This window comes from Carcharhinus amblyrhynchos, chromosome 5 (assembly GCF_965287045.1).
Source record: "Carcharhinus amblyrhynchos chromosome 5, sCarAmb.v2.hapA, whole genome shotgun sequence".
NCBI classification, from domain to species: domain Eukaryota; kingdom Metazoa; phylum Chordata; class Chondrichthyes; order Carcharhiniformes; family Carcharhinidae; genus Carcharhinus; species Carcharhinus amblyrhynchos.
In genome coordinates this window covers 17,265,439-17,286,469 of record NC_137328.1, presented here as the reverse complement: position 1 = coordinate 17,286,469, position 21,031 = coordinate 17,265,439, and the positions used below count along the sequence as shown (strand labels likewise).

The window sequence follows — 21,031 nt, the reverse complement described above, 5'->3', positions numbered from 1 at the left end:
AAAGAAATGAATACAGTTCCTGTCTGAATCCAACTATGGAATTGAAACCCAGTGAAATAATTCCGAAATTCATGGGGCGATATATCCCAAATGATGCTGCTTATTCAGGGAATGGGGGGAAGAAGTGGAAACAGCAGACATTTTGCATATGATTTCATTGACACCTTATCTCTGCCTCTCGTGACCTGAACACTTTTGTAGATTGTCATCAGGTGCTTTGACATTTTTTGCTGCTTTTCAGTGAAACTGTTGAACTGAAATAGTCATTTGATGCCTTCTTGAATAATTGGTCCCTATATGTTTGTTTAGTTACAGTCTGAGAATATATTTGCAAACAGTTTGTAAATGCTCCTTTGGTCTGTAAATGCCCATTCTGACTTTCAAGCTCTACATTTGTTGGAACTTAGAACTAGAGTTTGTACTTATCACTTTCATAGGCTGCTGACAATGTTAGAAATTTGGGTCTGCTGTTGCTTTAGCTTACTCTTACCCAATGTGCATTAATATTTATGTAAATATGTAAAAAGTCTTATATAAACATGCACTCTTCCCATCAACATTTTCCATTTTAATTTCTAAGTCATCAAAATTACCGTTGTAAACTTGTCACACTCTAATTATGCTTTCCTATCACTGGGAGTGCTGAAGTGCCTCAGCTTAGTATTTCCCAACTCTTCAAATGTCTCTTTTCCCAAATTGGCACGTTTTGCTGTTCAAATATAAAAGTATAAACTCATATCTAAATACAAGGACTTCATAAATGTCTCTGAAATGCTCACTGAACTTCTTCTGCAAGCCTTCATCAAATTAACCCTGCATTCTCTAACTGTACTTCATTTGAAGAATAAATTCAATCTTTGTGTGCAACATGCAAGATTACACGAGTGGTGTAATATACAGTATGGCAAGATAGTTTTATATCCAGCAGTTTTATATGCAGCAGATTATGTCGTTGCAAGCTTTAGTCATGGATTCATTAAATTCTTTCCTGAGGCCCAGTAAGACAAATTCACAATAAAAATAATTGAAACATTTTATATTCTTGGCAACAGAAGAATTAATTAGTGACTGGTGGGTGTCATCTTTTCCAAAACTGGTAGCACTAGTAGTTTGTAATTCATAATTTGTAAAAGAATTAGATAGTGGGTGGCACAGTGAGGGATAACGTCTTTTTGCCTCTGGGGCCGGTGTTTTAAACAAGGGCAGATGAGATGAAAGTTTCCTCCATCTGCCAGCTATAAGCCATTGTCAGTGAACTAGGACTCAAACTAATCCTAAATGATATGAATTTATATTACAGAAACAGCTCATACTTTGGCACTAAATTGGTATTATCTGACAGAGGCCACAAGGGTGATTGTTATATGAAATGGGCACGTCACCATAGGTTGCTGTTAAGCAGCTTGTTAAAAAAAAAGGTAGAAATAGCTTCACCCTGACCTGGCAGTTCTTTATGTTGACAGGGATTGTAAAATGTACAAATTCATTCTAATCTCAGCTCTGACACTAATCACCGTTAGCATGAAAATCTATTGCTTCCTCTAAAAACAAAACAGCCGTAAAACTATAATAATAATTACAATACATATTCTACTAAACAGTAAATCCTCTTTTGCACTTGATAAATCTTCAACATCAAAGGATTACCTTTTTATATTCCCTGAAAATTGTGCCATGTTGTAATCTACAGGCAAAATATAAACCTGTTTGTACCCCATACGAGATCAGCAGACATCAGTGTTAACAGCAAGAATTTATACTGTACACCTTTCCACAGTACCATGGAATCCCTACAGTTCAGGAGGAGGCAATTTGGCCCGTCAAGTCTGCAACAACTCTGTGAAAGAGCATCTTACCCAAGGCCATCCCCTCACCCCCATCCTATCACAGCCACAAACATTAATCATAGAATCCTAGAATTCCTACAGTGTAGACGGCGGCCATTCAGCCCATCGAGTCTGCACTAACCACAACCCGACTCAGGGCCTATCCCTGCAACCCCATGTATTTACCCTTCCAATCCTTTAATGCGAAGGGGAAATTTAGCATGGCCTGTACAACTAACCTGCACATCTTTGGACTGTGGGAGGAAACCGGAGTACCTGGATGAAAACCACACAGACATGGAGAGAATGTGCAAACTCCACACAGACAGTCACCCGAGGCCAGAATTGAACCCGGGTCCCTGGGGCTGTGAGGCAGCAGTGCTAACCAGTATGCCATCATGCCGCCCCGGCACAGCTAATCCACCTAAACTGCATATCTTTGAACACTAATGGGCAATTTGGCATGGCCAAACCTGATAATCCTAACCTGCACTTCTTTGGACTTCTTGTTTACAGAACCTGATGTTTTATTTTTGTCTCACTTTTATCTCAACCCATGTACTGCCAAGAATCTCCTAAACTCCAACCACTCTATCTCCCAAATTACTCAAAGTAATTACTCAATATTATGTTAAATTAAGGACACAATGTACGACTTCAAAATGTGGACTAAATAAGCATTTATATTATAATTTTATTTAAAGTTTATTATAAGTCTGCAAACCTTGACCCGGTTATCTCATGCCACCTAATTTCCTAGCTATACTCCGTCTTATTTTCAGCTGGGGAAATTAGTTTTTCAATTAACCACAGACAGATTAAAAATAAAAAGTGCATCGCTAAGTGCTTGATGATTATTGTACTTTAAGGACTCTGGTTTTTGTTTACAGATAGGAATGATAAGTATTCCAGTAGAGTTGGCATTCTTCCGGCAGAGGTGAACTGTATTATTCATTAAACTTCTTTTCTCTCCCCCCTTTTCCTTCTCAAGTTCCGAGCCAGCCAAATAACTTCAAAGCTGAACCGAAATCAGACACAAGCATTATGCTGTCGTGGACACCCCCACGTCAGGACACCATTATCAGATATGAGTTGTACTACAGGGAGAGAGAGTATGGCAAAGAGGTACGGTGAAATCTCGTGTCTGAATTAAACTGCTGAAAATGAGGATCCTGTCCCTATACTTAATCCAAGTCGTTTCTTCCAGCTATTAATTTTTTTCTTGGCACCATTACGGGGCTGGGGTGAGCGCGGGGGAGTGCACTGGCCTGGTGGTATTATTGCCAGACTATTAATCCAGAAACTCAGCTAATTTTCTGGGGACCCGAGTTCAAATCTTGCCATGGCAAATGGTGGAATTTGAATTCAATAAAAAAAATCTGGAATTAAGAATCTGTTGATGACCGTGAAACCATTGTCAATTGTCGGAAAAATCCATTTCATTCAGTAATGTCCTTGACAGAAGGAAATCTGCCGTCCTTACCTGGTCTGGCCCACGTGTGGCTCCAGATGTAGCTCTCTCTCAACTGCCTCTGAAATGGCCTAGCAAGCCACGCATTTGTGCCAGTCAGTACTGCAGTGTTTCAAGAAAGCAGCTTACCACCAACTTCTCAAGGGCAACTAGGGATTGGCAGCAAACACTGGCCAGCCAGCGATGCCCATGTCCCACGAATGAATAAAATAAAAATAATTTTTATATTCCACCCACCAACTGCAGATTCAGGGAGACTACAAATCTCTGGATGTATAAATCTGTTAGTTTAAGCTTAATTCTGTTAGTTTCTGATTTAAGTGTATGCATATTATATGCTTTTTTCCTGATCTTAATTGTGGGAGGGTGTTTTCTTATGTCCACATCAGTGCCCTCCTCTTGAGCATAATTTGTCACCAGCTCATTGTCACAATGTCAAGTGTGGATTTGAACAAATCAAGTGAGCACGCTCATGATGGGAGTCTGAAAACTGCCTATAAGTCACTTTAAAGAGGTGACAACAAAAAATCCTTGAAACTTTGGAAAATCTCAGAAGGCATCTTAGCCCATTTTCAGGCTTTAGGGGAATAAGAAGAGACCAACATAAGTGAAGGAAAAGAAAATCCAAGGTGTAAGCGTGAGCCTGCAGGCAAGTGACAGAGCAGCTCAGCATACAGCCATTATCTGACGTTAGGGAGGTGATGGTGCATGAGATTGTTACAAAGTCAGTGGCCCTGATGCAATTCTATGGGAACCATGCCCATGGGTCAGTATTACAGCATGCCTGCATGGACGTGAAGCCAAGTTTCTACTACAGCTGACTATTACCATGTGCGAGCCTTATGCTTTCTGGTATCTGTAGATGTCCTTCCACCAGAATGCACAGCATTACATCTGCCGCTTTTTCAAGTCAGACCCTAACAAGATAGCTACCTGCTTATATTGCAAGGTATTGGGGATTGGCAGGCACAAAGAGTAAAACAAGGTTAGCCCTTGATTACCTGGCACGCTCGAGATCAACACCACACAGGACAAAGACACTCCATCCACCACCTAAATATTCATGGGGGAAGTGATGGCCTGGTGGTATTATTGTGAGACTATTAATCCAGAGACTCGGCCAATGTTCTGGGGAGCTAGGTTCGAATTCCGCCCTGGCAGACAATGGAATTTAAATTCAGTAAAAATGAACTGGAATTAAAAATCTACAGATGACGATGATGCCATTGTCGATGGCCGGAAAAAGCCATTTAATTCACTGATGTTCTTTAGGGAAGGAAATCTGCTGTCCTTACCTGGTCTGGCCTGCGTGTGACTCCCGAGCCATATCAATGTGGTTAATTCTCAACTGCCTTCCAAAGGCACCTAGGGATGGGCAATAAATGCTGGCCAGCCAGCAATGCCCATGTCCCATGAACGAATAAAAAAAATTCCACCACCACCATCATCAATGCACAGTTGCAGCAGTATGTATTACATACACAATGCACTGCAGCAACTCACCAAGGTCCATTCCTGTCACACCAAGTGACAGTCTGCAATGCATACTTCAAGCAAACAGAGGACAGGGAGTGAGCTCATCTGAACCTTTGGTGTACCAGTTATGTGATTTTATAGTTCCAAACTGAATAACTCTCCTTCCTCAACCTTCTCATCTTTCTGCCAGCCTTTGCTGACACTTTACTCCTGGATTGCTAGGTGCCTTCATGCTGTTTTCTACTCTTGGGCCATGTCGCCACATTCACTACCAAACACAGAATGATTAAATGTTCAGAAGCGTTGTATTCAGCTTGCAGCCTTCTCTGGACATGCGTGTAGTCAACTAATTTATGACATTCAGTCAAGCCTCTTTTCAAGTTCCCTATCGAGGAAGAACCTTGAATTCCATTCAGATGATAAGATTGTCACTGCTCAATGGTACCTCCTAGAACGCAAGCGAATGATGTAACGTAGATTCCTTGATATGCATTGTTGAGGTTACTTCTAATGTGTAAACAAATAACTTCAAAAAATGCAACCAATAATGGTGCCAAATGCAAATTAGGAGTTCAGCTCACTCCTGAACTTATGCTGCCATCTGGCCAAGAGACATCATCCTGAGTAGATTAAAGAAATCTTAACAACTTGGGGTCCTCAAAGTGTATTGTTTTGTATGTATGACACAGCAGCAATCAATATGAGGATTTTTGTGCAGAAAAAAATGAGGAAGTGAAATCTGGAAAAATGGGAATACTCTGAGTGCATATCATCATAACAACCCCAACATTCCCCACATCCCCCCGCAAAAAAAAAGCCAGGAATAGTGATTGGAATTCTCTAGCCCAGACACAAACAGGCATCATCACAGGCGGGACAAGAAAATTTGGAAAACAGTTTAAAGTTGAAAGCTCTCCAAATTTTCCTGTTCCTCCCACAACAATGCCTCAGTGGTGGGGCTGGAGAATCCAGGCTTATGTGTGAAAAAATTAATCCAAACAATCAGGAGTACTACGCCTTTTGCTCAGTATTCTTTAGATGGTTCAGAATGGGCTTTGTTCCCCAGTGAGTGGTATGCACTATCTCTATCAAATTTCTGCTAACACAGGTTATTTTAGTGGATGTACGCCACTGAAACAAAAACAGGACAAAGTGAACACTCCACTGACAGGCCATTGCTGTTAGCTGGCAGCAAGGAGATATATGATAGGGTCACACACCCAAATGTTCACATTCCCCTGCCAGCAGACATGCAGCATCTCTTAGCACACTGCGTGTGATACTTGGAAAAAGAAGCTCGTCTCATTCTGCTCTGTCACACTGAACAAGGGTGCTCCAGTGTGTCACTGTACCTGACACATACTCTATTTACCGTGCACACAACAATGATCTGGATAAATGTATTTGTTCGCTGAAGCCCCTAACCACTGCTAGTCCCGTTTGGGCACTGATTCTGGAGGAGTAGACTGTGCTTGATCTGACAGGATCATACATTCCAACTAAATCAACTTGTTGAATAACATTATTTGACAATGTAGGGATCATTTTCCAACTTGCCCATGAAGGGTAACTTACAGAACCGTTGTAGAAGACGTCTGATTTATCATCCCATTGAAATCAGTACGACAAGAGACAGGTCAGTACTGGACCGGATGAGTGATCACGTGCATAACTTTATTAAAAAAGTAGTGGATATTTCAGTATGCTTTAGGCTGCATGTGGTTTGTCATACTACCTAGGAATAAAATAACAGCCCAATCAGAGAACGATGTTCTGTCATATCTGAGTACAAACCCAACCCAGTCTTACGATGAAAGTCTTCAATCTGATGACACAAGATGTTTTGAGAAATTAGTTTTAATGCTCTCAGCCTACTTCCAAGGAGATGTAATGTCCTGAGCAAAGAATTGGACTTAGTTTTGCAGCTCAGAGTAATAAACTGATGCTGTTGCAGTAGGCATTATTGTTCTGATGTTGGAATTAAAGCATGTTTTTGTGTTAGAACAAAGTGAGTTTTACCCTGCAGCTGTCCTGGCAATGCATGATGCTAACCAACACTGTCTGCTTCAATGCGGAAAGTGTTGTGCTGTCCATCACCAGAGCTTTAGTTTTGAATGTATTTGTCAATCCTGTATTTTATTGATAGCCGGTTGTATCTGTTGAGTGTCTGCTGCAGATACGCTGGCTCAGTTTTACACCCCCCATAATCTTGCTCTTTACGTTGTATTGTACCACTTTGACGACAAATTTCACTCAAAGAACTCTGTAATTGTCTTTTCCCCTCCACAGCAACTTGTCACATTTGAGCCAAAGACAACATACCTTTTAGAGGATCTCAAACCAAACACTATGTACTTCTTCCGACTTGCTGCCCGCTCTGAGCATGGCCTCGGAGCTTCAACTGCGCAGATTTCAGCTCAAACCATGGAAACAAGTAGGTTTTCTTCCGTTGCCAGATTCATGATTGTTGGGGTGCTTGTTAGTCTGATGAGGTCTGTCCCTAATATCTAGTGACTGACTGCATGAAGCAGGTGGTATTCCAATAAACCACAGCTAGACTTCAAAAGGAGAGAAAAAAGGAGAAATATAGGATTGAAAAGATTTAGATTTCATCGCCGTGTTCGTCTTTACAGTGACTAACAAGCACTTTGAGTGATGAATAGGAACTTTCATAGTTAGTTGACCTTTTTTGTCCCGTTGCTTTGAACACAGTTTTGATGTCAAATGTTCGACTTCAAAAATGACTTAACAATATGGATCATAGCAATGTATAATGTACCATCTATTTCTTTTTAAAGCTGGTTCTAATTAAAAGCCAGGTAGTGACATTTCTAATGACCAGAAGTAATAACCTGACCTGCGGTTTGTTTCATAAGAATTTGACATTCCTCTCTTTTCTTAAAAAAAAATTATCTGCATTTCACTGGACATGGAAAGATGGGAAAACCTGTAAAGGTCAACTAACTACAAAATGATCTATTATATTCTAAGTGTCATTACTTTCAATAAAGCCCTAAAGGTCAAATGACAAGATTGAATCCTGTGCGCTACTTAATGAAATTGTAATTATGTTTCACATTTAAAATTATTTCTAGTGGCATTGACTGCTGTTGTAATACCTATTTCACAGATTGTTTTCTAATAGAGTTGGTTTTTAAATAGATTAATAGATGGAAGGCCTGCATGTCAACGCAGACTTAATCCAACCTCCGTCTGTTTGTACCTTTAAAGTCAGCTAGGGGAGATAACGTTTAATCATTATTGGTATTTCGGGTCAAAATTTATTTCAGTGATCTACATTGGCAATAACACCACCACTAAGGCAAACTTGGAATGTAACCATCAATGTAATTCAAGCTGTAGAATATACAGATTCCTTTGATGCTGGAGGGATGGGTGGAGGATCAGCCAGTTCTATTGAACAACATATGGTTGTTTAAATCTTTTAAAACAGCCAAAGAAAGGGGTAACATTGGGGGGAATTTCCCAAGGCAAGAGAAGGTGAATTTTTGGTTCATGCTGGGAGTTAAATCTCCAAAGAAATATCAGACCAGGGTGCAGACATCTGGCTTCACCCAGAGCAGGTTTGAAGGTGCACAGGGAAAGCCCCTTCATGCTGCCTGGTAAGACGTTTGTTCACATGGTCAAATAAGCAACTTAGTGATTAATCAAGCATTTCCAGCTTTCACATCCAGGTGACATATTTCCTAAGCTGTAAGCAACTCCCCAGTTCAGCCAGGTGAATGGACAGCGGGGAGGGCTTCATCAATGAAACTGATAGGCTAGAAAGCTTTTGATCAGTAAGTCTGAAGAGCTCCAGCCATGGCCAAGTGAGAGACTGCTGCTCACAGCATTCCTCCTTTCCCATTTGCCATGATATTCACAGATGTCCAGAAAATGGGCCATGCACTGCAGGAAAATTCGGGTTGCTTCTTCCATAAGGGAGGCAAAGGTTGGAAGGGGACTCAGCCCTAGGCTGAAGTCCAATACAAATTCCTATCGGTTTTACCGAGCGGTCTATTTGTCCATCCTCGGCTTCAGTACTGGAGAAATAGATGCTTTGGAAATAAATAATTCAAACTGCTTGGTGTGCAGGACAGCATTTGAGAATTCAGAAATTTTGCAATATGCTGTCTTTCTGAATTCATTGTGTTTTGGGAAGGAGTGAGCTTGGTTCCCGTGAACATGAGACACCCTGCTCAGAAACCTTCCTATGAAGATGATATGTGCCACATATTCCACCAACCGAATCGCCGGAGGGGAAGTGGTGAACCCGTAAGGAAACAAATCCCACCATACCTACCCAGCCGATTATTCAATCTGGGAATCTTGGCTGCTTGTTTTCCAAAGATGTGCTTCCCCCATCGTCATAGCAGCACAGTGACTATTGTATCCCATGGAGATTTGATCATTCCTCATTGTGCATAGTCAATAATGCTCAATTCCATCCCTGATCATCCAGTGCTTTACTGGAGCAGTTAAGTGACACAGCATGAACCACTTTTACCAGAAGCCTATTTCCACAGCTCAATGGAGGAAACCTATTCACACTCAGGCACACAAATAAATTTATGGCTTGCAAAATGACAGGGGGAGAAAAGCAGCAGAAGGCTCCTGGGGTCCCACTTCTGTTGGAAGACTCTTTCCAGCTTTCTATTTTGTTTTTCAGCTTTTCAATTCCAGCACATTATTATGCTCAAAATGACATTAATTGCAGTCCCAGATTAATTATATACCGCTGGCACTTTGAGGTACACATTAATATGAATTTGCCCGTTCAGCCCTATCTGCAGACATACCCATTGCAGCATGCAGGTGGGAATTAACATAAAGGTGTTTGGCTCTCATTCAGTTGCTGCTTTTGTCATGTTCAATAGCAGTGACATTTTGGGAATACGTTTTTCCCATGACTGTGTGAGAAGGTAAGACAGGGGAGCCATGGAATACTCTCCCCTGTGGTTGTTATGGTTTTATGTATTCCTGTGATATATTGCACCAGCTGAAAATGAACTGTTGCTCAAAAAATAGATGCTGCACTTCTGCTAAAAATATATGTATATAAACATGGGGAAATAGATGTAAAATGATCAATTTTTAACAGAACATTTGTCACTTGACCTTTAAGGAGAAAAGCAGGGTGTATGTGATACCCATCAGGGTGGGTGTCACTTACAGACAGTAAACAGGCCTCTCTGTGTGTGATAGGTAGGTACTCTGGCATTTCACTTAGATCTTTCTCTTTGGAATGTAGAAATATTTGAAACAGATATAGAAGGTAAAGCGCCCCACTGTTTGCAGCTGTTCAAGAAGGGTAGGTAATAAAAAAAAGGATTAGAGGAATTAAAGAGATATACATGATGTAAGAGCTATGATCACAGGTAGGTAATATTACTTGTAGGCTCCATTTTATTTTCCTTATCACCCCATTTTCTAGCCTTACGTTATGTAAGAAATTATTTTTGAGTTTACTTTAATTTGCTTTTCTAAGCCAAGGTGTTGTATTTGATTTATGAATACACGTTTTGTTTTTATGATTTTTGGTTTCTTTAAGTTGTTGGATCTGCTCCCATTTGTATTTTATTTTTAATTTTCTTCCACGATTCCCTCACCTTTCCACCTGTACTTGACCCAACTTCCAAAAACAAACCAATTAGAGCCATCAGCCCCACCTCAGGACATCAAGTGCACGAGCCCAAGTTCAACCAGCATTTTGGTAAGTTGGCGGCCCCCACCAGCAGAAAACCAGAATGGCATCATCACCAAATACTCCATCAAATACACGTCAAGCGACCGAGAAGCCAGCTCGCGCAATGAGGTCTCGGATATTCCGCCAGATGCCACACAGTACTTGCTGGAACATTTGGAGAAGTGGACGGAGTACCGCATCATTATGACTGCCCACACGGATGTTGGACCTGGCCCAGAGAGCTCTCCCATACTGATTCGCACTGATGAGGATGGTATGTTGGCTTAGCACAACCAATCAGCAACTTTCTCGGCGAGCAACTCTTCCTTTGCCGACACTTTGCACCTTTCTGTAACTGTTGTGTCTGGTCCTCCGTTCCACCGAATCTCCCCCTCTCTGTTCCTTTTTGAACCACCAACTCTGGAACCTCTCTACACCTATTACAGTGCAAAAATTGCTTGTATTTTAAGTCTCCCCTGTCTGACGTGTCTTTTTTCTTCCCTCACCACTTTATGTATTAGATTACTGTTCTTAATATTGCTCCCACCACTTAACCCCACACCACCCCCCCCCCACCCCCACCAATAATATCCCTTTCAATTACTTTTATATGACATAAATTATTCAATCTTCTTCTCAGTGCACAAGCACATCCCAGAAACATACTTGCATTATTTTTGGCTGGATTTCATGAGATGTTGGTCAGTGAAAAGCAAACAGTCCTGGGTCGGAGACCCCAATAGTGGCTGTCATTTTTTTTTCCACGACAAATATATTTTTGAAATCATTTTTTTAAAATCAGATATAAAAAAATCTTGCATTTTGTGATGCTTTGGCATTCAAAGCATTATCCTTGGCTGCCTTTTATCCTGTGTTTTTCGTATTTGTACCTTTTCCTCCATGTTTTTCACATTTTTTCCACATTTTTTGGTATTTTAGAAAGATGCAGCTCAGGCATTTTTCAACTTATGAAGCATTTTTGGACACGGTTTCCTCCATCCCTTTTGAACAGTAGTGGGTCTGTCCTTGTGCTGCTGATTGGGAGGGACATAGTGTCATCATCAGTCCTTTTTTTAACCAAATGGTATTCTTCCAGTTCCTAGTGGTCCTCCTCGCAAAGTCGAGGTAGAGGCTTTGAACTCAACAGCTATTACAGTGTCATGGCGCTCACCCGTTCCAAATAAGCAGCACGGACAAATTCGCGGCTACCAAGTCCACTATGTGAGGATGGAACATGGAGAGCCAAGAGGACAGCCCATGCTGAAAGATGTCATGCTGGCAGATGCACAGGTACGCTGGCTGAAATATTGATACTGACTTAGTGACTGTACACTTTCATCATGTTCCATTGTGTAAAGAAAAAGTATAAATTTGTATCAGTTCAATATTGCTTTTCATTCTACCAGTTGGATTGTTTCAATGAAGGGAACTTGCTTATCTTTAAGTCGGTCACATTTGAGGCAACTCACTATTCCTCCAGCACCCACCCTCCCTCAATATCCTGAAAGATGTGGCAATACAAGACCAAAAGATACAAGACCAAAATTCGAGCAATATGGAAGATGGTTGGGTGTAGAGTCTGTTCATTCCTTTAGAATAGATGTAGGCAGCACTTGGTCTAATTTTAAAAATGATTTTCTTCATTACATAAAACTTAAAATTAAAAACTACAGAAACGAAGAGAGAGAAGTTGGGGACTGGCTTCATGGCCAGGCCCTGCACAGGACTGAACTGAACAGGTAGCTGGTACTGCAATACATGAATGTTTATCTGTGTTATTGAAAAAGCCGGGCGCACACAGTGTGCTTACATGGGCTTACATAGATAATTGGCAGCTGTGTGGCCATGAAAATTTGTTTAGCATCATTTCTACTAACGTTGTATTTTGAAAAAATGCGGTCAATTTCTAAACTCATTCCAGAATTCCCAGCTGAGTCGAAAATGTGGTCAAGTTAGCTTAAAAGCTTAGAATAGTTAGTTACATAGGCAAAAAAAATCTTAAAATGAAGCCTTTTAATGAAGCACACCATACAGAGGATCCCAGAGTGGGAAAGAGAGAGTTGGGGTGTATGTGCAGAGGAAAGGTAGGTTTTTGGGCTGAGGTGTTGATGATTGATCATTTAAGCTTTGGGTTGAGTAGGGCATCTGAATCTGTACACTGACCACCAGCTCTAATCTCTTCTTTGATGATTCATTGAAGCTGACTCAAGATGGTGCTCAACCTTACTCCTATATTCAGAACTAGGTTTCAGGTTCCAGGTTGGGGCGGCACGGTAGCACTGTGGTTAGCACTGCTGCTTCACAGCTCCAGGGTCCTGGGTTTGATTCTCGGCTCGGGTCACGGAGTTTGCACATTCTCCTTGTGTCTGCATGGGTTTTGTCCAGGTACTCCGGTTTCCTCCCACAGTCCAAAGATGTGGGGGTTAGGTTGATTGGCCATGCTAAGAAATTGCCCCCTAGTGTCCAGGGTAGTGGAGGTTAAAGGGATTAGTGGGTATAATATGTAGGGATATGGGGGTAGGGCCTGGGTGGGATTGTGTTCGGTGCAGACTTGATAGGCCGAAGGGCCTCTTTCTGCACTGTAGGGTTCTATGATTCTATGATCCTGCTGTTACTATTTCTGCAAAGTTGGTACCAAAGCCCCAATCCTTATAGGCATTATCTCAGAACTGAACTTCCCCCAATACTCACTGTACCAGCCTTCCGAACTGCTTTCCGCAGATACCAGCTTCTCTCAAGTGTCCTTCCCCCACATTCTGTCTGATGCTAGGTCCCATTAGCTCCCTTTCTGCAGCACATTGGATTTTGAAGTCTCACCTGCAGACCTAGACTAACTGGACCTGCAGCCTCTCTCTGCTCTATGGCCCCTCCTTTGTTTTCCAGTTCCCTTTACTGACGTATTATTGGTGATAAAGCCTTCAGTTGTCTCAGCCCTGCTCAGTGCATCTGCCTCCCTATTCTCCTTTGCCTTTACTTAACCTACCTGCGAAAGCTGTATTGAGTAACACTTCCAGTCAGCCATTGTTGCATAGATAGTAGAATTTATAGAATCCCTGCAGTGCAGAAGGAGGCCATTTGGCCCATTGACCCTGCACCAACAACAACCCCACCCAGGCCCTATACCCTCAATCCCATATATTTACCTTGCTAATGCCCCTGACACTGATGGGCAATTTAATATGTCTAATTAACCTTACTCAGCTTTTGGCACAGAGGTGAGCACTGCTGTCTCACATCACCAGGTTCGATTCCCGGCCTGGCTCACTGTCTGTGCGGAATCTGCACATTCTCCCCATGTCTATGTGTGTTTCTTCCGGGTGCTCTGGTTTCCTCCACAGTCCAAAAGACGTGCTGGTTAGGTGCATTGGTCATGCTATATTCTCCCTCAGTGTACCCGAACAGGGGCTGGAGTGTGGCGACTTGGGGATTTTTACAGTAACTTCATTGCAGTGTTAATGTAAGCCTACTTGTGACACCAACAAATAAACTTTACTTGATTACTGGGCTGTGGGAGGAAATCGGAGCACCCAGAGAAAAAACGCTTGCCTTCAGTCATATTCTTACATGAGGTGTCTCTTCTCCATAAAAGAGATGTGATTCCAAGTTGTTTTTGTCCAGCACTTAGCTTCAGGCGACAGTCAAGATTGGAGGCATGCAGTTGTCTACAGCAATACAAAGAGGATAGCTTCTGTTTTATTGATATTTACTGGGGGAAGTTTTGGCTTTTCCAGTTCTTAACGTCACAGGGGTAATGGGGAGAGTGGCAACCCTGTTGAAGGGGGAAGCAGATGTGGTTGACAGGAGGATGATGGAAGATTGTCTCTGTTTGTGAGGCTGTGAGGAAACCACATGGAGTTAATTGCAGCAGAGGTGTGAGACTCTACTCATGTTTCTGAACCATAAAACAGATGCATGAGACAGCCCCTTCACCTCCAGTCTTCATTTCTTATTTGAATATGTCTTATTTTGAGTATGTTTTGCACAAGATAATGGGGAGGCCTGGTGGTATTGTCACTAGATTAATAATCCAGAGACCCAGGGTAAGATCTGGAGGCTCAGGTTCAAATCCCACCACAGCAGGTGGTGATATTTGAATTCGATAAAAACCTGGAATTAGAAGTCTAATGATGACCGTAGGACCATTGTCGGTTGTCGTAAAAACCTGTCTGCGTCACTGATGACCTTTAGGACAGGAAATTTGCCGTCCTTATCTGGCCTGGCCTACGTGTGACTCTACAGCCACAGAAATTAGGTTGATTCTCAACTGTCCTCTGAAATGGAGGGCAATTAGTAAAGGGCAGTAAGTGCTGGCCCACATTCCGTAAATGAATAAAAAAATTAAATGTAAATTTGAAGAAATAAAATAAATGCTAACACATAGTTTAATCCTAGAAGTGAGTGAGTGCCCATAAGATTAGCAGATAAATCCTAAACATCCTTAAACGGAATTCCTTTCTCCTGTTTTGTGATGGAAGAAGTATCAAATCTGTGCGTTAATCTTTCGACCCTGATATCAGCAGCAGCCATTTCTGTGCTAAATTCTCTTTCGTAGCCTGGCCAGTCAAACAGATTAGAGTTTTCTGCGAGTCAGTTGTGCAGTGTTTTTGAAGTTTTTTAAATCTGAAGGCCAGGAGGATGATTCTGTTTCTATCCAAGAACGCACCTCAAGAAATTACAAGCGCCCAGCCCGTGAATTATCCTCTATTAGTTTAAAGAAGAGAAAACCATGGACTGTGTTCAATCACCTGATCCAAACTTCTTATCCCTTTTCATCTATTTATTTTGCTTAAAGTTGGCACGGTATTTATTCAGCGCCAACCTGGTCAGCCCAGGCCAACTGCAAACAGTGAGTAGGTGATCTGTACCAGGTCTGAGGCAGTCGTACCCTATTATTGTATTAGGGGTTGTGCAAGAATTTATGGATACTCTCATCTTCCACTCAACACAGGTGAAATCGGTAACTTGACCATATTAGGGTGGGGATGGTGATCCTTCTAAGCCATGTATGCAGGCAGCAATTTGAAAGTTCCCATGCGGGTCATGCACACTAAAGTTATCATTCCATTTGACCCTTTAAACTACCCTGTCCGGAATTCTTCGATATTGTATCCCCTATCTCTGCTGTCATTGAAAATGAAGAATTTGGCACTCAGCCAAATCTCCATTCCCAGCAGCAGGATCGGAGATTCCGAGCAGGTGGGGTTGGCGAATTCCTCACTTATTGGTGGTGCGCAACAGAAGAAAGTGAGAGAGTACACAGGTCCTGTTGCCAGTCCCAAGTCCTCCTGTGGTGGTAGGTTGGGAGATTTTATTATCATTATTTTCTGAGAATCCATTAAATGTGACAAAAGTAAGAGCATAAAAGGTGGATGAGTTACAACCCACCCGCCATTTGATTTAACTGCCAATAATGTTAAGTGAATAATAAAAGTAATAACCATTTCTTTCAAGCGTTGGGGCAATCTTTTTTTTCACACTTGAACAGACAAAAAAAATCAGGTGTTATAACTATCATCAACTGACTGAATAATGCTATATGGATTTCATTATTTTATTATAATGTCTTAAAGAGACATTCTTCGCTCTTTCTCTACCTCTGTATTCAATAATAGGAAATGAATAAACACAAATGCATAGAACACTATGAGGCACATTCCAGAACTGCGTTAGTTTCAAAGTTTGCAAAGTAGTCACAATGAAAAGTGACTGAATGAAAGCAGGAGAAATATTACAACCCCACAACAGATTATTAATATTTGCTAATATATACAAGATGCATATTGCAGATAAAAAAATTAATGGCATTCAGAACTGAGGAGCACATCAGACATGGCCAACCTACGGGGAGAAAAGGCGAATTTGATGATGCACAAGTTATTCTCGTGTGTTCAATAATGTTAATTATATGAGTTTCCTAACTGTGGCCTTACGTTTTAATCTGTTCTGAGGGCACTTTTTTTTTACTGTCCCAGTTTTAAATTTAAATGGGGATTCCCAACCATAACTGCAGGCTCCAAAACAGAACAATAATATTATGAAAAGAGATAGGGGCTGGGGGTGTTATCGACCCTGATAATCACATTTTGATTTAATGTTTTAAGTTCCCTTTGGACTTTGGTTTCTGTTCGGGCTGTCCCCCTCTTCCTTTTTGGGGGCTGCCCCTCTTAATTTGTCCCTAAGTTAATTTGAGTTTGTCCACTCATTAGGTATGTAATAGAGAAACCACTATGTTGTCCCAGATCACAGTGATATTTTTTCCAGTGTCATTCAGGCTTCGGCTGATAGGTGGCAAATAACATGCATGGAAAACAAATGCCTGGCATTGGCGATCTCCAACAAGAGAGAATCTAACCCTCTCCCTTTCACGTTCAAGGGCATTGCCATTGGTGGATGCCCCAATATGTCTTGCGGTGTTACCATTAGCCAAAAACTTTACTGGACCAACGTAGAAATACTGTGGTTGCAAGAGCAGGTCGAAGGCTAGGATTTTTGTGGTGAATGACTCATCTCCCAATTCCCCAAATCCTGTTCATCACAAGACATGAGTCAGGAGCAGAATGGAATACTCTCTGGTTGCCTGGATAATTGGAACTCAATAAACAGTCGAGAAGCTGAACGCCATCTGGTTCAAAGCAACTTGTGTGATTGGCACCCCATCGCCCACTTTCAACATTCAGTCCCTCCACACCGACCCGCAGCGGCAGCTGTGCGCACCATGTACAAGATGCAGTGCAGCAACTTATCAAGTCTTCCTTGACAGTGCCTTTCAAATCCGCAACCTCTACCATTTAACAGGACAAAGGCAGCAGATATATGGGAACAGCACCAACTGCAAGTTCCCCCGCAAGCCACTCACAATTCTGACTTGGAAACATATTGCCATTCCCTCACTTTTGCTGGGTCAATATTCTGGAACCCCCTCCCTAGCAGCACTAAGGGAGACACAATCTTGAATGCCATGATTCAAGAAAGTGAGTCACCACCACCACCACCACCTCAAGGGCAATTAGAGATGCCAGCAATGCCCACATCCCATGAAAAGATAAATAAAAGCAAATTTGATTTTTAGGGTGGGATCTTCTAAACCTGCTGAAACTGCTGCCCTATAATGGGTTCCCCAGTGGTAGGGTGAACATGTCATGGAAAAAAATCCCACAGACATTGGCAGGACTGGAAAATCCGCTGGTGGCCGGTGGCTCACCATGTCTGCTGTGGTAAAACCCATGACAAGGTGGGGCTGAAAACCCAATCCACCTTCAATCTGCTGTTGACAGCCCCATAATATTGACTTGATGGTGAATATTGTTTTTAATGTCAGATATTTAATTACTTTGTCACTGTATGCCATGGCTTACTGCATAGATCCCAACAACTTTATAGTAAATATTTGCTCTTTGTTCTATTCTGCAAAAAGCAGATTGCTAATGCCATTTCATCTTCCTATATAGACAGCACAGTGGTTAGCACTGCTGCCTCACAGCACCAGGAATGCAGGTTCAATCCTGGCCTTGGATCACTGTTTGTGTGGAGCTTGCACATTCTCCCTGTGTCTGCATGTGTTTCCTCTGGGTGCTCCAGTTCCCCCTCTCAGTCCAAATATATGTGGGTTAGGTGGATTGCCATTGCTAAATTGACCCTTGTGTCAAGGGATTAACAGAATAAATATGTGGGAATATGGGAATAAAACCTGGGTAGGATTATGGTCAGTGCAGACTCGATCAGCCAAATGGCCTCCTTCTGAACAGTAGGGATCCTATGTTATTGAATCAGTAAGAGAAGTATTTAAATTCAATGAATTTTAATCCAATTACTTTTCAACAAGAGCACTTTGAACCCTCCAGAATGTGTTAGTTTTCATCAGACCCTGTGTGTGCAGAAAGCAGATGGAGGAGGCTCTTCATATTCCACAGGCACCTCTTGTAAAAGTAGAAAAGCACATTGAGGTCAATGACTCGCCTCCACCCAGGGAACATGGTGTTGTGTTAAATGTTTCATCAGCAAGGCTACAATGGAATATGAGAAACTAGATGTGAAACTTCGCTTTACAGAGCGGAGTATAGTCTGGTGGGCAAGACATTGGCGCACCAGAATTGTGGTCCCCTAACTACAGCCAAAGGGTGCCACAGTCTGCAATATTGCAGCTGGCCACCTTCCTGCCTTTCGTTAGTAACAGTACTTGGGTTCAGCAACACCAGCATCAAGGACACTGTGGATGAATTACTGAGGAGAGCAGAAAACTATAAACAAAATAAAGCTATGGCCAGAATTCTCCGACCCGCCCGCAGCTTGGTTTCTCCGGTCCCGCTGCAATGAATGGAAATTGGCTGAGCACCAAATTCTCCATTCTCTCTGGCAGTCGTGACCGGGCGAACATCTCATGAAAAAATTCCACAGACGTTGGCAGGACTGGAAAATCCCAACCTTTGTTTAGAAAGGTGAAAAATGTCACTAAGTACAGATGTATAAAATACAGTTTTGCCTACATGACCATTGTTCGCAGTTTCAGCTAAATGCTGAAGTTCTCAGAAAATTTCAGATTAATTTTGTTGTTTTTTTTAGTTATTGTCATAATGGGCTGCAATTTGCTGAAAAGACAACATTCACAGTCATGGTGCATCCATATTGCACCTCATTAATATAGTGCACAAGCTCTAGGAAATTATAATTGCTGGTATTTTTCCACTGCTCCACAAAAGACTTGCACAGAAAAATATTTGCACAGGACTGGTTATTCAATCTCACTTTGCCCCCTACCTTGACTCTTAGAATCAAGCTTTATTGAATTTGCTGATTCAATGCCATTGTCATCACCTCAGCTACTCAGAACAAGCTGCAGAGCAATTGACATCTGTTTCTATACACAAAATAAAAGCCCACCATGATGTGCGATCATAATCATAATCTCAGCCAGGCACTGGTACACACCATGCCGCACCACAGATTGGGAGAGTGTGATTTTAACTTAGAAGTTTTGAGTTACCTCAATATTAAAGGATCCTTGAGAGTTTAATTTTTACTGATTGTTGCAGGAACTTAATTTTAACTTTAAACCTTTGCTAATGGAAACACGTGCTTTAGCAGCCCGTGAATCTCCCCAATCAATATTGTCTTGTCTTTGTGTGTCATTACATTAATATTTATTGAGCTCATTTGCATTGCTGTCAGTAAGGAAATATTGCTGGGGATTGTACATGATTCAGGGGACAATTACTAAATGATCACCTCTCAAGGTAATGATCAGAAATAAATATTCAGAGTTGGAAAAGTTAAAGATACCAGACCACGACTTGTATGGTGTATAACCTATCCTATGTCCAGCCTTGGCATCTTGGACACTGACGGCACCACTTGTAGCTTGTACCTATGCTCATCACAGTGCATTCTCATCAGTCCAATGACAGCTTTTGGCATAAATTTGGCATTGGAGCTGGGTTAAAATCCCAGTACCCCCTCCTTCACAGCACTGTGGGTGTACTTACTCCACACGGACTGCAGCAGTTCAAGAAGGCAGCTTGCCACCATCTTCTCAAAGGCAATCGGGGATGGGCAATAAATGCCGGCCTAGCCAGCGACACCCACACCCGTTGAGAGAATTCTTAAAAATCGGTAAGCTTGGCCAGTTTTGACATTGCAGCAAATTCCAGGCCATCATCTTGACTCCCGTTGAGCACTAGCCCACATTGATTATATCTACCAGTTAAATTGTCTCAGTTCACCTTGTAAAATGCAGTTACTTTAAATAATCAAAAAGCTCATAATTTTATGTTGAGTGAAGAATTTATATAAGATGACTGTTCCACAGAGGAGTGAAGATGATGAGATGAAAAACTAAATATTTTTCTGGTTTTGGTCAAATTAAAGTAGGAGCAAGCCTTTTAAATATATATTTAAGGCCTTAAGTGTAGCAAACAAACCTTCCTCAATAAGAGTGAAATTAAACTCAAACACATTATAGGAACTACTTTCTCTAAAAGGTATAACAAAATCAACAGTATGAGGAAGCTTTAATAACATACACCTCTTCACATTTCAATACCTTGTTATACTCTTCTCAAGGGTAATTAAGGATTGCAACAAATGCTGATCTTGCCTGCAACTTCCAACTCCATGAATGAATAAAAGAAATGATTTTGAAGCAGAGTTCAGTACACACTTTAAATCTCTTCTTGATTCTATATCTTTTCTTTCTATCGATCTTGTTTTGTCTCAATCAGTGGGAAACTGATGACTCTGCTGAACATGTGAGTAAAGTATAATCAGACAACTACAAACTTGTGTTTGTTGTTAACTCCTTGGTGTCTTCACACAATGTCTTCTTGCAATTTTTTTTCTTTTTGTATGAACTTTTTCATTGGTGTGCTGCACTGCATGCACTAACTGGTCTTCAGGACTTTTTTTTAAGATTTATTTTGTACTAACTGTGCATTTATTTTACTCTTGTGAAGTGAACACATTGCATGGAATGAAACACTACCTGTTGATTTTAGGAAGAGTGCCTTCGGGAGTTACCCTGTGCATTGTAATTATTAGGATTAATTAACTTGATTGATACATGTATTTGCACACATACAC

General features: G+C 41.5%; 1 protein-coding gene across 15 annotated transcripts in view; it reads left to right on the top strand.

The window, feature by feature from the left end:
• LOC145342912 (receptor-type tyrosine-protein phosphatase delta) overlaps positions 1-21,031 on the top strand; it is a 563,551-nt gene that overhangs the window by 386,052 nt on the left and 156,468 nt on the right. For 7 of the 15 annotated variants that reach the window (XM_080188505.1, XM_080188499.1, XM_080188509.1 and 4 more), the window contains 5 exons: positions 2,818-2,951; positions 7,063-7,207; positions 10,428-10,733; positions 11,556-11,749; positions 20,674-20,700. In XM_080188505.1, coding sequence (XP_080044631.1) covers positions 2,818-2,951; positions 7,063-7,207; positions 10,428-10,733; positions 11,556-11,749; positions 20,674-20,700 — 806 coding nt within the window. The remainder of the gene's footprint in view (positions 1-2,817; positions 2,952-7,062; positions 7,208-10,427; positions 10,734-11,555; positions 11,750-20,673; positions 20,701-21,031) is intronic. The other 8 variants (XM_080188506.1, XM_080188504.1, XM_080188510.1 and 5 more) reach the window with 2 other exon arrangements.